The sequence below is a fragment of the Monopterus albus genome, unplaced genomic scaffold (genome assembly GCF_001952655.1).
Source record: "Monopterus albus unplaced genomic scaffold, M_albus_1.0 scaffold92.1, whole genome shotgun sequence".
NCBI classification, from domain to species: domain Eukaryota; kingdom Metazoa; phylum Chordata; class Actinopteri; order Synbranchiformes; family Synbranchidae; genus Monopterus; species Monopterus albus.
In genome coordinates this window covers 3116422-3129832 of record NW_018127972.1, presented here as the reverse complement: position 1 = coordinate 3129832, position 13411 = coordinate 3116422, and the positions used below count along the sequence as shown (strand labels likewise).

Sequence of the window (13411 nt, the reverse complement as noted above, 5' to 3'; positions counted from 1 at the left end):
AAGTCAACAGTCAGTTTACCACTTTTAACCTTGTAAATATCACACCGGAAGTATTATCCTTGCTGGGGCCGTGAAACACTGGCTATATCATCTGTGCGGCAGTTACGACATGTTGCACGTTGCTAGTTAGTTGCAGTGTTGTAGCTATTAGCACGATAGCCATTCCTTCGCTGGGAGGTCGGCCTTCTGTTTAGTTTAACACATTTTCTTAGTTCATTCTCACTCATTTATAAGACAACCTGCAACCGACTTTTGGTCAACAGAAATTACTCAACATAATACTAGCTAGCTTGTTTTCTCTTTCTTAGGCCGCTAGCTTACGCAGCTAACTAGTTAGCTAGCTGGCTAGCTAGCTAGCTGCTAGTGTTCAATCGTCTACTCCCTTAGGTTTACGTCTCTCCCGGCTGGAGGACCATGGCGATGAGACAGACTCCGCTCACCTGCTCCGGTCACACCCGGCCTGTAGTAGACCTGGCTTTCAGTGGAATCACACCCTATACGAGTAGCAGTAGCCGAGTGTGGTCTTTATCCAAATTAGCCGCTCTACAAGGACCACTTTCATTTCTCTATTGTTCCTGGAGGGGGAAGCGAGAGCAAGTCATATTCGTTTTCTCTTTTTGTTCCTTTGTTTTTTCTTCTTGGAAGAGACCACTTATTCATTCAGGTCACAACAGTTCATGACATGCAATGGCACAGAGCAACAGCAGTGTGTGCAACAGGTAGCAGCATCTCGTGTGTGCCTTGAGCGAGGCTCATACAAATGTACCAGTCACATGTTCACGTATTCTTTGGAAGCATTTGGTGTACAAACAGTGCACAGAGGAGCCTACAGAAACACTGGGGAACAGAAACTGTACAAATCTCCTACAAATGGTAAACAGAGAGGGAATTACTGGCTACACATGAAATGCATGTATATGTACAGTGTATCCAACCTGTGGTAGAACACAGCAAATACAAACTACACACACTTCAAGCAGTCAATAATACACAGATGTGCCAAAGAATGAGAGCATTCATATGGAAGCTCAGTATACCAGTTAAATTTTGCTTATGCTCAGTAGGACTGATGTAACAGACATTCTTCTGTTTCCCTTAGCTGTTGCACCTGATTGATTATATTTGAAGTACAAATATTGCACTTCACTTTTAGTTGGTTTGTTAAAAACAAAAAGAGGGGGAGAGAGGAGGACAAATGTAAAACTAATACAATGTTTTATTTTTATTACAATTAAATTTTTACTTAAAAATGACAAAAATGATCGTGTATGCTGTCAATTACAGATCTTGGGAGGAAAAAAACAGAATCAGCCAAGGAAATTGCAATTGGTGCATCTCTAAACACATAAGCACAGAGAATTTTTAGTCCAAAAGGGCTTAATGTTTAACATTAGACAGTCGAAGTGTTTCAAGTCCAGACTGACACTTAACTCTACATCGCATCACCTTTGTAAAACATAACTGTGTTAATTTTCCATGTGTCCATGGCTTTATAGTGAAGCTCATTGCTACAGGGTTCTTTTTACCACTGTTAACAGTATTTTTGTTCCTAAATTAGCTATTTGAAACCTTGAATTACAGTGCGATCTCATTAGAGTTTTTCTTCCTAAAAGCCGCCCTTGGGATGCTGAATCTGCTGTTATCAAAGTGAGACAGTCTCTGGTTGACAACAGTGTCACAAGTTTTGTCACAGCTAACATCTGTTGCTACACTGTCCTGAGATGTAACACTTGTATCATCCCTGCTTTTGTTGTCAGATGGCAAACCCATGTTGCGCCAGGGAGACACAGGGGACTGGATTGGAACGTTTCTGGGTCACAAAGGTGCTGTCTGGGGAGCCACTCTGAACACAGATGCCACCAAAGCAGCCACTGCAGCTGCTGACTTCACAGCGTGAGTGAGCCTGGTGTAGAAAGACTGACTGCATGTGTCTTGAAACAAATTTAAAATAACCAATTTATCCAGAATACAGCGTTTTATCTTGAACTGCTGTAATGCATGCAAAGACCTCACATTTGTGATTTGGTCAGTGATAAGATTTCCATCCAGACCCATCCATAAATATCCACTTAGTTATCAGTTTATTAGGTCCACCAAGCTAAAACTGTAGCAGTCTAGTACAACAGTCTTGTAATGAAATCTGTTCAGACGGTTTCAGATGGGTATTGAATCAACAGTATGGTCATTCTAGAGGTGGTAGTTTGTGCTGCTGTTGAACTCTTAACACATTATATACAGCTGTTTCTATTCTTTAGCCCACCCTCATTGATATATATGGACAAAATAATAAAAAACACATGGCAGTGTTTCAGATGGGTATTGAATCAACAGTATGGTCATTCTAGAGGTGGTAGTTTGTGCTGCTGTTGAACTCTTAACACATTATATACAGCTGTTTCTATTCTTTAGCCCACCCTCATTGATATATATGGACAAAATAATAAAAAACACATGGCAGTATGCAGTACAGTTCAACAGCAGCACAAACTACATCCCTGAGAATGATCAACACTGTTTGAACAAAAACTGAACTTGATCACATTCATAATGGAGGATTAAATGATTAAGTTTCAGCTTGATGTACCAAATAAATTGACAACTAGGTGTGTATTTTAAGGATGTTTAAACTGCTGTGTTCCATCTAGACATGCAAATTACAAATGGTCAGCCCATGTTAATTAGAACAAACTGGAAATTATATCAAAATGTGAGTATAAGATGAGACAAAATTTGTCCTGGCTCCTGGGCCCTGTATCATGAAGCTAGGTTAGCGGGTTACCCAGCTGCCTTTGGGCTTATTTCAGGTTGTAAAACACTTAAACAGCTCTTCTGCTGTTCAGTGGAACAAAAAAAGACATTATTCTTTAAGCATCATGGTGTGGAAAAGTACATAATTTAAAGTAAAGAAAAATGAAGGCATTTAATCAACTATTAGTCAGTGTGCCTACTGTGACAATTATGTTAGAGATTGAATAGTAGTTTCCCTCACACTGGGTCTACAACAGCCGGATACACCCAAGTGTCTGAGCTATAGAATTCCACTGCTGTTTTAAAAACTACAGTGGAGGACATGTTCCTCTATTCCAAGCAGTAGCTCAAAAGGCCTTTCACTGTGTTGGCAGCACAGGAGTGCAGCAGTGAGTAGCAAAATAATGCAGGAAAAAGAGTGTTGCCAGCTCTCTCTAAGGTTGGGTCACTGATGCAGTTTAAAGCTCATTTGCTGTTGAATGTGTATCTGAATTTTAATCTCATGATTTAATTAGTATTCACATTGAAACTGTACTCGCTTCTCATTAAGCAGAGATCAGGCCATTTTAATAAATAACTCTGTTTTGATGTTTGCTGTTGTTTGGATACTTTGTGCAATTTCCACAAAGGATACCTTCTTATCTTCATATTTGTATCTTCATTAAAAAAAATTTCCAGTCACTGAACAAATTCAGCTTTCAGGCACATTGCATGCAAAGATGTGATTAAATCATTAACCACATAAGCTATTGGCAATTAAAAGGTGACTTCTGTGCTTTTCAGGAAGGTGTGGGATGCAGTGAGTGGAGATGAAGTCCTCACACTGGCACACAAACACATTGTTAAGACTGTCAATTTCACTCAGGTCAGTGCACTTCCTGGATGAGGATGTGTTGTTCAAAGAACATGTTTATGAGTCTGATTAATATTTATGTAAATACTCTGTATGGTTTTGTTTTTCTCTATGTTCCATGGCACGTGGTATGTGTAACATTGTCATCATGCTGGTGCTTGTGATTCTGTGGACACATTTTTGTGAATGTAATAACTCAAGAATGATACATACTGTAGTCTGCACATCCCCCATATGAAGTCGATGGTCTGATTAGATTTTGGAGAACTTTGCTGCAAAAAGTTGCATATTAATGAGGGAACATTGATTTCCCAGATATAATTTAAACAATTTCAGATTAATACAGTTATGTATAAATGTATGTGTACATTTTCATACTAAGGAAGTAAACTTTTTTTTGTAAGTATTAGTGATGACAAACTTCTAGTGTTGTGAGTATACATGTTATATTGTCATTGAGGTTATGCTGGGACATTAGGCAAAAATACCACTTGTTATGTAGCTGGAATAATTTCATTGGTATATTTCTTAGCTGCTGTTGTCTCTCCTGCTTCTCTTCCTCAGGACAGCAACTGTCTGCTGACTGGAGGAAATGATAAGCTGCTGCGCATCTATGATCTAAGCTGTCCTGAAGCAGGTAAGTCCATGTGTCAAAGTAAACTTGCCTGATTGAATAATGTGATATGTTAACATATTTCTTAAGGAATTCTTGTAAAATCAGTGGCATGTGAAAGACTGTGTAGTTCAGTGAACTATAAAAAGGAGAAATGACAACGTTATCCCAGTCAAACACTGACACTGGTTTAGTTTTTGCCTTCTCATGCACTTGACTTTTGCATCTTTGTGTCCTTCAGCACCGCAAGAGATTGCAGGTCACTCCTCAGCCATAAAGAAAGCTTTGTGGTGTAATGATGACAAGCAGATCCTCTCTGCTGCTGAGGACAAAACCATACGGTCAGTGAAGTGACTTCTCACACTTTTACCTTTGTCTGTATATGACGAACCTTAAGCCATCTCCTGACTGTGGCTTCGCTTTGTTCTGTCACATAGACGAACACTTGTCTCTGACAGAAAACACACCAGACTGTTTGGGTATTCTTACTTGCATTTGTGTGACCAGGCTTTGGGACAGGAGCTCCATGGAGGAGGTAAAGATGCTGACATTCGACACATCTGTAAGCAGCATGGAGTACATGGCTGATGGAGAGATTCTTGCGATCACATATGGAAAGACCATCGCTTTCTATAATGCTCTGAGGTACACTGCACTCTTACTATACAGTACATATTCAAGAAACAACAGATCCATATTTTGGAGAGCCATCTCAGAACTGCCACTTATATCAGAACGCTTATCTTTCTGTTCTTTTGGTTGGTGAACATCAAAATTGTGCATTACAACCAAGGAGTGTGAATAATTTGCTTCATGCAGTGTAATTAAATACAAAATGGAGGTGTTGTCATTGGCTGGTGTTTATGGTGTCAGTTTGATCAAAATATAGAAATCTTACCTTTTGTTCAAGGCTTGCAGCAGTTCTTGTGCTGCTGCTTTGGGACCATATCATAATTTAATTTCCTTGCAGTCATCTGACCACAGAAATATAAGCGAGTGACCACACCTTTGTTTCACGGACAGCTGTACTGAAATGCTGCTCTATCCAGGCATGAGATGAGGTTTATACTGCAGATGCAGCTTCTCCATACTCACATAAACCAAGTATCAGAATGATTGTCTTATCATAGATGAGCACAGTTGCAAGCATCACACGATAACAAAAGCGGATTTCATCCAGTAGATGTAAAAACCTTCCTGACTATTGCTCTGTGATGACGATGATGGTCGTTGTTGTTTACATATTCAGCCTGGATTTGATCAAGACTGTGGAGGCACCAGCTCCCATTAACTCAGCCTCCCTCCACCCAGAGAAGGACTTCTTTGTTGCCGGTGGAGATGACTTCAAGCTGTATAAATTTGACTACACCACTAAGGAAGAGCTGGGTGAGGATCATGGATAAGCTTAAACTCAAGACTCTAGGGTTTTCTTAGACAGAAACGTAGTCTGTTTAATGTTTATGATATTTTTTTTTAAAAAGCACATAATATAAAAGATATATAACATAAAACTGGACATTCAAATGACAAGTGGTTTCCTGTTGCTGTAGCAAAGATAGGAGAAAAAAGGCTCAAAAATTGTTAAAGAGCTTTAAAGACTAATCTTTAACCACTTCTCCAGTATTGTAACTTTGTCTCCTATCTACAGAGTCCTATAAGGGTCACTTTGGTCCAGTGCACTGTGTTCGCTTCAGCCCGGACGGTGAGCTGTATGCCAGTGGCTCTGAAGACGGCACACTCCGACTGTGGCAGACGGCCGTGGGGAAGACCTACGGCCTGTGGAAGTGTGTCCTTCCTGGTAACTGTCCAACTTTGACCATTCATTTTTGTAGTCACTGCTGTTCAAATGATCTGGAATACACAATGTCAATATTGTTGCATCGAATTTTTAAAAAAGAAAAAATGTGAGCACCATGTCTACATAAATAATAGCATCATTTGTGTGACAAATTGTGACATTTCCTCAAACTGCTCAGTTACAATATGTTCTTTCTAACTTGGCTTGATCTGAAGTTTCTCTGGAAATGTCCAACAAATGTGAAACTTCCCGGTCTCTCCGCTGACCCGTCGTTGTTGTTGCTCTTCTCTGTTTATTTTTACCAGTCTGTGAGAGGCTAACACTGAATGATGATGACAGGTGATATGTGCAGAGGAGTGCGACTTTTAAAAAAGTATTCTGATTTGACATTCTGATGGCAGTCACGTAGTCAGATTGCACATCGATCAGATTTAGGACCACACCTGATTTAAAAAAAAAAAAAAAAAAAGGTATTGATTTGTTCACACTTATTAAAAAGATCAGATCTGAGTCATGAGGAGGAGGTGGGAAAAAAAATCAGATTTGAACCACTTTAGCATCTAATGTGAACATTGCCATGGGGTAAATCCCAATTCCTTTAATCCATTTTCTCTCACTCACAAGAGGAATCGAGCAAACACATTTTACAGAGATGAGGTCTTTTTCCTCTGATCCTTCATTTGAAGTATCCAATCATACATTGATTTCTGATAAACTGGCATGAGCCCATAAAAGACTTTCGCAAAGGATGGTATCATGTATTGACTGGAAAGACTTCTGCAGTGAGCAAGGTCTGATGTGCTCTAAAATAAAGGAATTGGGATTTATTGTAGAATCCTTCTAGCAGCTATTTCAGAATGCTTTGCTTGTTTCTTTTTATCAGTGGTTTTGTGTGCCAGCAATATTGTGGCATACCCAGTCATCAGTATAATTTTATAAATTCTTTCTACTTTTTTTGTCTTGCGTTACCCCTCAGAGGACCTGGGGGCAGAGAACTCTGAACAGCTGTACACCTCGCCCACTGAGATCAAAGCTTGAGAAGACACTTGTTTAAAAAGGGATGAGAAGAGAAAAGAGGTACCGAAAGGAGATGAGAGGAGGGGTGTTGAATTGTTTCCTATCAAGCACCAGCAAGGAGCGGAGTCCAGAGCATCTCCATCCATCAGGAACTGATGTGGGTATAACTGCCCTGTCTCCTGTCTGTCATAGACCAGCCATCTCTGACACACAGATTTTTTTTTTTTTACGTAGCCATAGGGACAGTACTATGGGCTGGAGAGTAAAGCAGTAGAGCTGTGAGTATCTGTGGCTTATCGCTGCCTGCTTTCTCTCTGGTCAGCCCAGTTTCTGTCTGCTGTTGCCCCCCTTCCCCCATGAGCTGAAGAGCGAACTGCTGGCTCACAACGTGGAGCTTCCGAGCGGCAACCCCACCAAGGACGTGTATGTGCAGCTTTATCTGAAGAATCTGACCGCCCAAAACAAGAAACATGTCACGGCCACGACTTTGGACGCTTTCTCCAGCGACGAGGAGCAGCCGCCGCCCGTGGTCTCCAACAGAAGTCGTTCCTCGGGCAGAGTGAGTTTGTTATCCGTTTCTCAGTAGACCTTAATTCCACCATTGTTTGCAGACGCTTACGCCCCGCTAGGAAACAAGGCGGCCCAACTTTTCAGTAAGTTAATTCAAAAGTTGGGTTCTCCCCCTTTAGAGTAGCCCATCATAGTTGTGTGAGTTACTATATATATATATATATATATATCCACATACTCAAGCAGGGACATTATTTACGACTGCAACTAACCAATTAGCAAATAATTACTTTGTGATGGATTATTTATTAATTGATCTATCAGTCGTCATCCTGGGGAATCCTTTCTGTTCTCTGTCAGGTCGCCTGATACAACCTGGACCCCAGTTCGGAACAAAGGACTTGTAACGAATCTGTGCCCAAACCTAATCACTTCACGTCAGATTCACACGATTCAACTTTCACTTCCCCCACCAGATGTTTCCCGCTTTACGTGCTGGACGAGTGTTTTCACCGTTGTTGGTAGCAACAAAGCTAGAGCAGTCTTAGATTTCTCTACTACTGAAACCGGTTGTTTTCTGTTGCTGTATCTGAAGTGCAGACCGGGTGAGGGGTTTCTCCCTCAGCCTGTTAATCTTTAGCTTTTTTAGATCCTCACCTGAGACATTGAAGATGCACCTGTTACCTCAGCCTGCGCTGCTTCTCTTGTCTGATGCTGTTTGATATATAAAATAGCCTGTTTTTACCAATAAATATTCACTATAATAATGAAATAACGTTTTTTATATAACTAATGGTTCTATTATAACCAGCAGACAGCCACTGGTGTGTGAAGTAATTTTGGTAACACTACACTAGTTAAAGAGTAAAGTTCTTGAATATTTTGAGATCAATGTTATTTGGACCAGGGGAGCTCATTTTAATACAAATGAGCTTGTAGGTTGTTGTCTTCATTACTACGAAACAAAAGAGGTGTCCCTTGTATTTTGGCAATGTTTCGCTGTTGATCCAGAAACTTTGATTCTGTGAATATCTTTCCAACTTTACCGAAGTCAGCCACTATAACATGACATTTCCATGTAAGGAGAGCTTTAGATTGTCCCCTCTCTTAAAGTAGGTCAAGCATATTGTAATGATTTAATATGAATTCACTCCAAAGGTAATGTGCACAGGTTTGCTCAAATATTGGTAGGGACATTTCTATCTTTCCAAAATAATGGTAGGGATATGTCCCTTCCGTCCATGTGTAAAACGGCACCCTTGGACTCGCTACTTACTTTACCTGAAATTAAAGGTACAGCAGCAAAATACTTGAAATATTTATGAAAGTACCAAAAGTAAAGTATTCATTGTGCAGAATGACACTTTCCAAATGAATATATATTATATTATTGTACTGCATTATAATGACCGATGCATTATGTTCTGCACTTTAATGCTGAAGCTGGTAAAGTTGAAATTAATTTTGCCTATGCTGCTTCGATGAACATACGTATGTTTTAACTGCTGGGTGTTTCAAATAAAGTATGATTATGCTGCATTTGTTTTATTAATTTGCTTCTGAAATGTAACTAAAGTCATCAGATAAACCGTGTGTTGATCCTGATTTGGACTTAAACAGGTGCGCAGTGGATATGAATGGTTTTGTTGGGGGAGGAGAAGCATGTACATGATGACTGAATGAAGGGTGTGAGCAAAACAAAGTGGTGACTGAAAATGACATGTCCCACTTGTGGCAGGCAGGTGACTGCATGCTTCTCATTCATTCACTGCTTTTTGTAATACAGAAAAACACCTGTTTGTACAGGTGTCATGCTGCGTATTTTCTTCATCTGAAGATTTACATTCATGTCTCTTCCTCTCTAATCTCACAGTTGGGAATTTTAGGATTCACTGGACTGGATAAAAGTAATGATTTTTCGATTAATTGCAATTCTTATTCGAACAATTTATGACATCCAAGATCAATCTTTGCACGTTTTGTGAGAAACATGCAGTAAATGTTGTGTGTGCTCAGAAGTTACTTGTTGTAAGTGGTTCAGTTTGGGTTGCACGATGTGTGAAAGAAGTCTTTGTGGGGAAAGGTGAGTGACACACCTACAACAGTAACAACAATGTAATTTGTGCAATGGTCAAATTGTGCAGTTTGGCATGATCATAAGTGTCTCCATAAATCTTAAAGGAATAGGTAGGGATTTTTAAAGTTGGTGTTAAAATACTATTGATGTATTCCTCTGTATGTGAGAAGAGATCTTGGTCGTTGTCACTTTTCCAGCTCTCCACACTGACCCAGAATATTTCCACCCAGTTTGTCTGAGGCTCAGATGCAGCTTCAGCTGTCCCACTGAGCTAATTCGAGTTGCTATGTTTCAAAGTTGCAGGTGATTTAAAACAAATTTCCCTGGACTGTACTGTGCTGTGGTGCAGGGATGTGTTAGAGTAGTTCTAAGTTTTAGCTACTGGAGTTGCGCTCGGAGTTAACGTGGAAGAGAGTTTATACCTTGAGTGCTGGAGTATTTTTGGTGTTTGTGATTTTGGGACACCAGTAAAACCTACTCTTATTTGGATTATATTTGTGTGCGTGTGACATCTCAGAGTCGCTCCTGTGTTTCTATTTATTCATGCTTCATCTGCGTTTCACATGAAGGAGAACATGGTTTGTGTCAGCGTTCATCTGGTATGTTCTGAAATAAACAAGTAATGGGCAAACACATCCCACAGATTTCACCTGATGATGCTGTTTCCAAAGCTGAGATTGATGCAAGTATTTGGAGCCCATTTTCATAGTAGGATAGGTGCTGTAAGAGAAACTGCACAGCTGTGCTGTCACCGGTGAAGCTAACAACAGCTGACAAGGGGGTACGTGCAAATAAATGTATAATGCGGTGTTATCAATCCAACAAACTAAAGATAGCTGTGTGCAAGATATTGTTGCTAAAAAGGCCACAGTGATGACCGTCAGCAGTTCACCTACAGTGTAACAGTGACACTGACTCAGCTTTATAGAAACAAATGTTAGTTTATGCTATTACATCTCACAGAGCCATATAATGATAAACAAGAGATTGCAATAATGATTATACATTTATTTCAGAGAGGAAAAACTAGTTGCTGTATTAGAACTTAGAGACTGCAGTAACATATACCTCAGCAGCAGCATAGCAAGATGCTGTCCAGGGAAATAAGAGGTAAAATTATTTTAAGTAGACTATAACTTTAAAATGTACTGGTGCAAATTAGCTCAGGGGGACAGCTGAAGCTGCAGGTCAGCCTCAGACAAACTTTGGAGTGCGTGTTTTTACGGAACGTGAGTTATGTAGTTTGTCCCTTTTTATTTATTTTTGCAGTGTAGAGGTGTTCCAGGTGGAAACATTCAGGGCCAGTGTGGAGAGTAGAAGTGACAACAACTGAGATGTGTTCTCACGTGCATAGGGATACGTCAATATTGTTTTAACACCAACTTGGAAAAATCTGGAATTGTTCCTTTAAACATAAGTAAAATGTTTACAGTTTCTTTACATCACTTTAACATTGGATGGCCTGGTTGTGAGCTGTCGTGTGAAAGAACAAGTCGAATCAAAGAGCTGGTTTTAAAGTTTTCTTTTCTTGGTAATCATACAGTTGAGAAGTTATCATGTAACATCCAGAAAGCAGGTTTAACCAACTCTGAGCCAACCATGAACTCTGAGTTGACCGATCCTGAGCCGACGATCTCCACACCATCTGATCAGAGCTAAATCAATCAACTTAACTATGGCCATTCTCAGTTTAGCATGTGCATTGTGAATGCAAAAAGGCCATTATGAAGAGCGCTCAACTGTGCTGGTAGTAACAGAGGATAAACTAAAAAACAAATGACATTTATTTAAAGCTCTATTGTTGCAACCTTATGGACTGAACTAGTAATTATAATTTTGGTCTTGGCTGCATCCAAGTTGAAACTGAGTAAGTTTTTAGATGTCTATTTTACATTCCTGAATTAGCATGTAATTTACATTTGCATTAAACACTATTGCTGTAATGCTGAATGTGGAAATGAATGTGTGAATTTTGTAAAATGGATTGTGTTTTATACTGATAAGAGGATCTATTTTTGAGTAAATCTAGGTTGAGCAGTTTTAAATGGCAGAGCAGACTGAAGTTCTAGTTCAGTTGGTGCTTTTGTCTTGTTTGGGTTGGCCTCTCCACTGAGGAAATATTCTCTTCAGGAAGAGGAATTTGTGCATAGCTTGCCACCATGTATTTAGTACAAGCTCTGTCCCTTTCATTCTAAGGTACTTTGGTATTGTATTGTTGAAGTTTTCGGATGAAACGGAATCCTCACATGTCTGAGTGATAATAGGCTGTAGGTAAAAGGTGGAGGTGGACATGCAGCTCAAAAATAATTTCCTGACATTCTTGAAATAGCTTAAGTGAGAGAGGCTTTTCAGAGTGGACCTTCAAGGCTCAAATGCTTGAAATTTCCCATTTTAACAGTCTGTGCTGGTAAGATTTAAACGAATGAGCTGAGGTTTCCTTGCTTAGCCCACTATTCCCCTGCCTGCTGCTGCTGAAATTTGGTAAAGGTAAAACTGTAGAGATGGTGAGCAGCTGGTAGATATCTCTCTGAGCCTCTGCTCTCTTGTGAAATACCACAAGGCAGTGTTTTTGATAGTCTTGGGCCCTCTCCTCATTTTGTTTTGATATTATAATGATATGAAAGCTGCCTGCACAAGTTGGTTATGTTTATATGCAGACAGTTCAATTATCCTGTTGTATGATCTGAAGACAAAGGTTCAACAGGTCAATCGACTAAACAGAATAGGGAAATGGTGGTCAGATAATGGGCTTCTTATACACTTGAGGCCAGTTCATACTTTTTTGCGTTTGACTGTCTGCTACAGTCCAGTGACAGAAATTTCCAGATCTACCCAGGTCTGCAAGGGTCCGCTAGGCTTTTTTGTGGATGTCTGCGTGCAGGCCGAACATTTTTGTCTGTTCAACAAAAAGTTGCGACAGTGCATGTGTGACCGGTGGACTTCTGCGTTGTGTTGTGCTGGGGCGTGTGTGGTGGCTGAAGGACCCACGAAACACCAGCACTGCGCTTGGAGGCGCGCTCTGTTTAATCTAACAACATGAAATGATAATCAGCACCTAGCATGTGCTGCTGGACCTCAAACCCAATCTATATATAAAAAAAAACAAACATCATTTTACTGTGTTAGCATACATTGTTGTCGGAACAAAGCTAAGTAATTAGCACCGGCAAATGTCATAACTGCGTAATAACAGTACATGTATGAGTATCAGCAGTCATCGTTTATACAGAAGAAGTAAAAAAAATAATGTGGGCACAAGAAAAAAAAAGGATCACAATGGATTATAAACTGACCTCTTTCTAATTCTTATCAACAATAAATAGATGGCTAAGCCAAACAATAATTCAACTGCCTGATTCCATCCATCCATCCATCTTCCTCCGCTTATCCGGGACCAGGTCGCAGGGGCAGCAGTCTAAGCAAAGATGCCCAGACTTCCCTCTCTCCAGACACTTCCTCCAGCTCCTCCGGGGGAATGCCGAGGTGTTCCCAGGCCAGCCGAGAGACATTGTCCCTCCAGCGTGTCCTGGGTCTTCCCCGGGGCCTCCTCCCGGTGGGACATGCCCGGAACACCTCCCTAGGAAAACGCCCAGGAGGCATCCGAAACAGATGCCCGAGCCACCTCAGCTTGTTCCTCTCGATGTGGAGGAGCAGCGGTTCTACTCTGAATGCCTCCCAGGTGACTGAGCTCCTCACCTTATCTCTAAGGGTGAGCCTGGCTGGCCTGCAGAGGAAGCTCATTTCGGCCGCCTGTATCAGGGATCTTGCCCTTTCGGTCATGACCCAAAGCTCATA

At 40.5% G+C, this 13411-nt stretch overlaps 2 protein-coding genes across 2 annotated transcripts in view; both read left to right on the top strand.

The window, feature by feature from the left end:
• Positions 1 to 55: 55 nt before the first annotated feature.
• On the top strand, positions 56 to 7394 carry strap (serine/threonine kinase receptor associated protein). The gene is made up of 9 exons (XM_020608195.1): positions 56 to 502; positions 1722 to 1893; positions 3532 to 3613; positions 4166 to 4238; positions 4456 to 4555; positions 4722 to 4859; positions 5464 to 5600; positions 5863 to 6012; positions 6989 to 7394. The coding sequence occupies exons 1-9, from the start codon at positions 415 to 417 to the stop codon at positions 7048 to 7050; spliced, it is 1002 nt and encodes a 333-aa protein (XP_020463851.1). The 5' UTR covers positions 56 to 414; the 3' UTR covers positions 7051 to 7394.
• tmpoa (thymopoietin a) overlaps positions 7073 to 13411 on the top strand; it is a 32576-nt gene continuing 26237 nt past the window's right edge. The window contains exons 1-2 of the mRNA XM_020608226.1: positions 7073 to 7186; positions 7352 to 7588. Of these exons, the coding sequence (XP_020463882.1) occupies positions 7073 to 7186; positions 7352 to 7588 (351 nt within the window). The remainder of the gene's footprint in view (positions 7187 to 7351; positions 7589 to 13411) is intronic.

Coding starts and splice junctions, on each gene's coding strand:
- strap (XM_020608195.1), top strand. CDS start 415: ATGGCGATGAGACAGACTCCGCTCACCTGCTCCGGTCACACCCGGCCT. Junction 4,860..5,463: donor GCTTTCTATAATGCTCTGAG/GTACACTGCACT, acceptor TTACATATTCAG/CCTGGATTTGATCAAGACTG. Junction 5,601..5,862: donor CACCACTAAGGAAGAGCTGG/GTGAGGATCATG, acceptor TCCTATCTACAG/AGTCCTATAAGGGTCACTTT.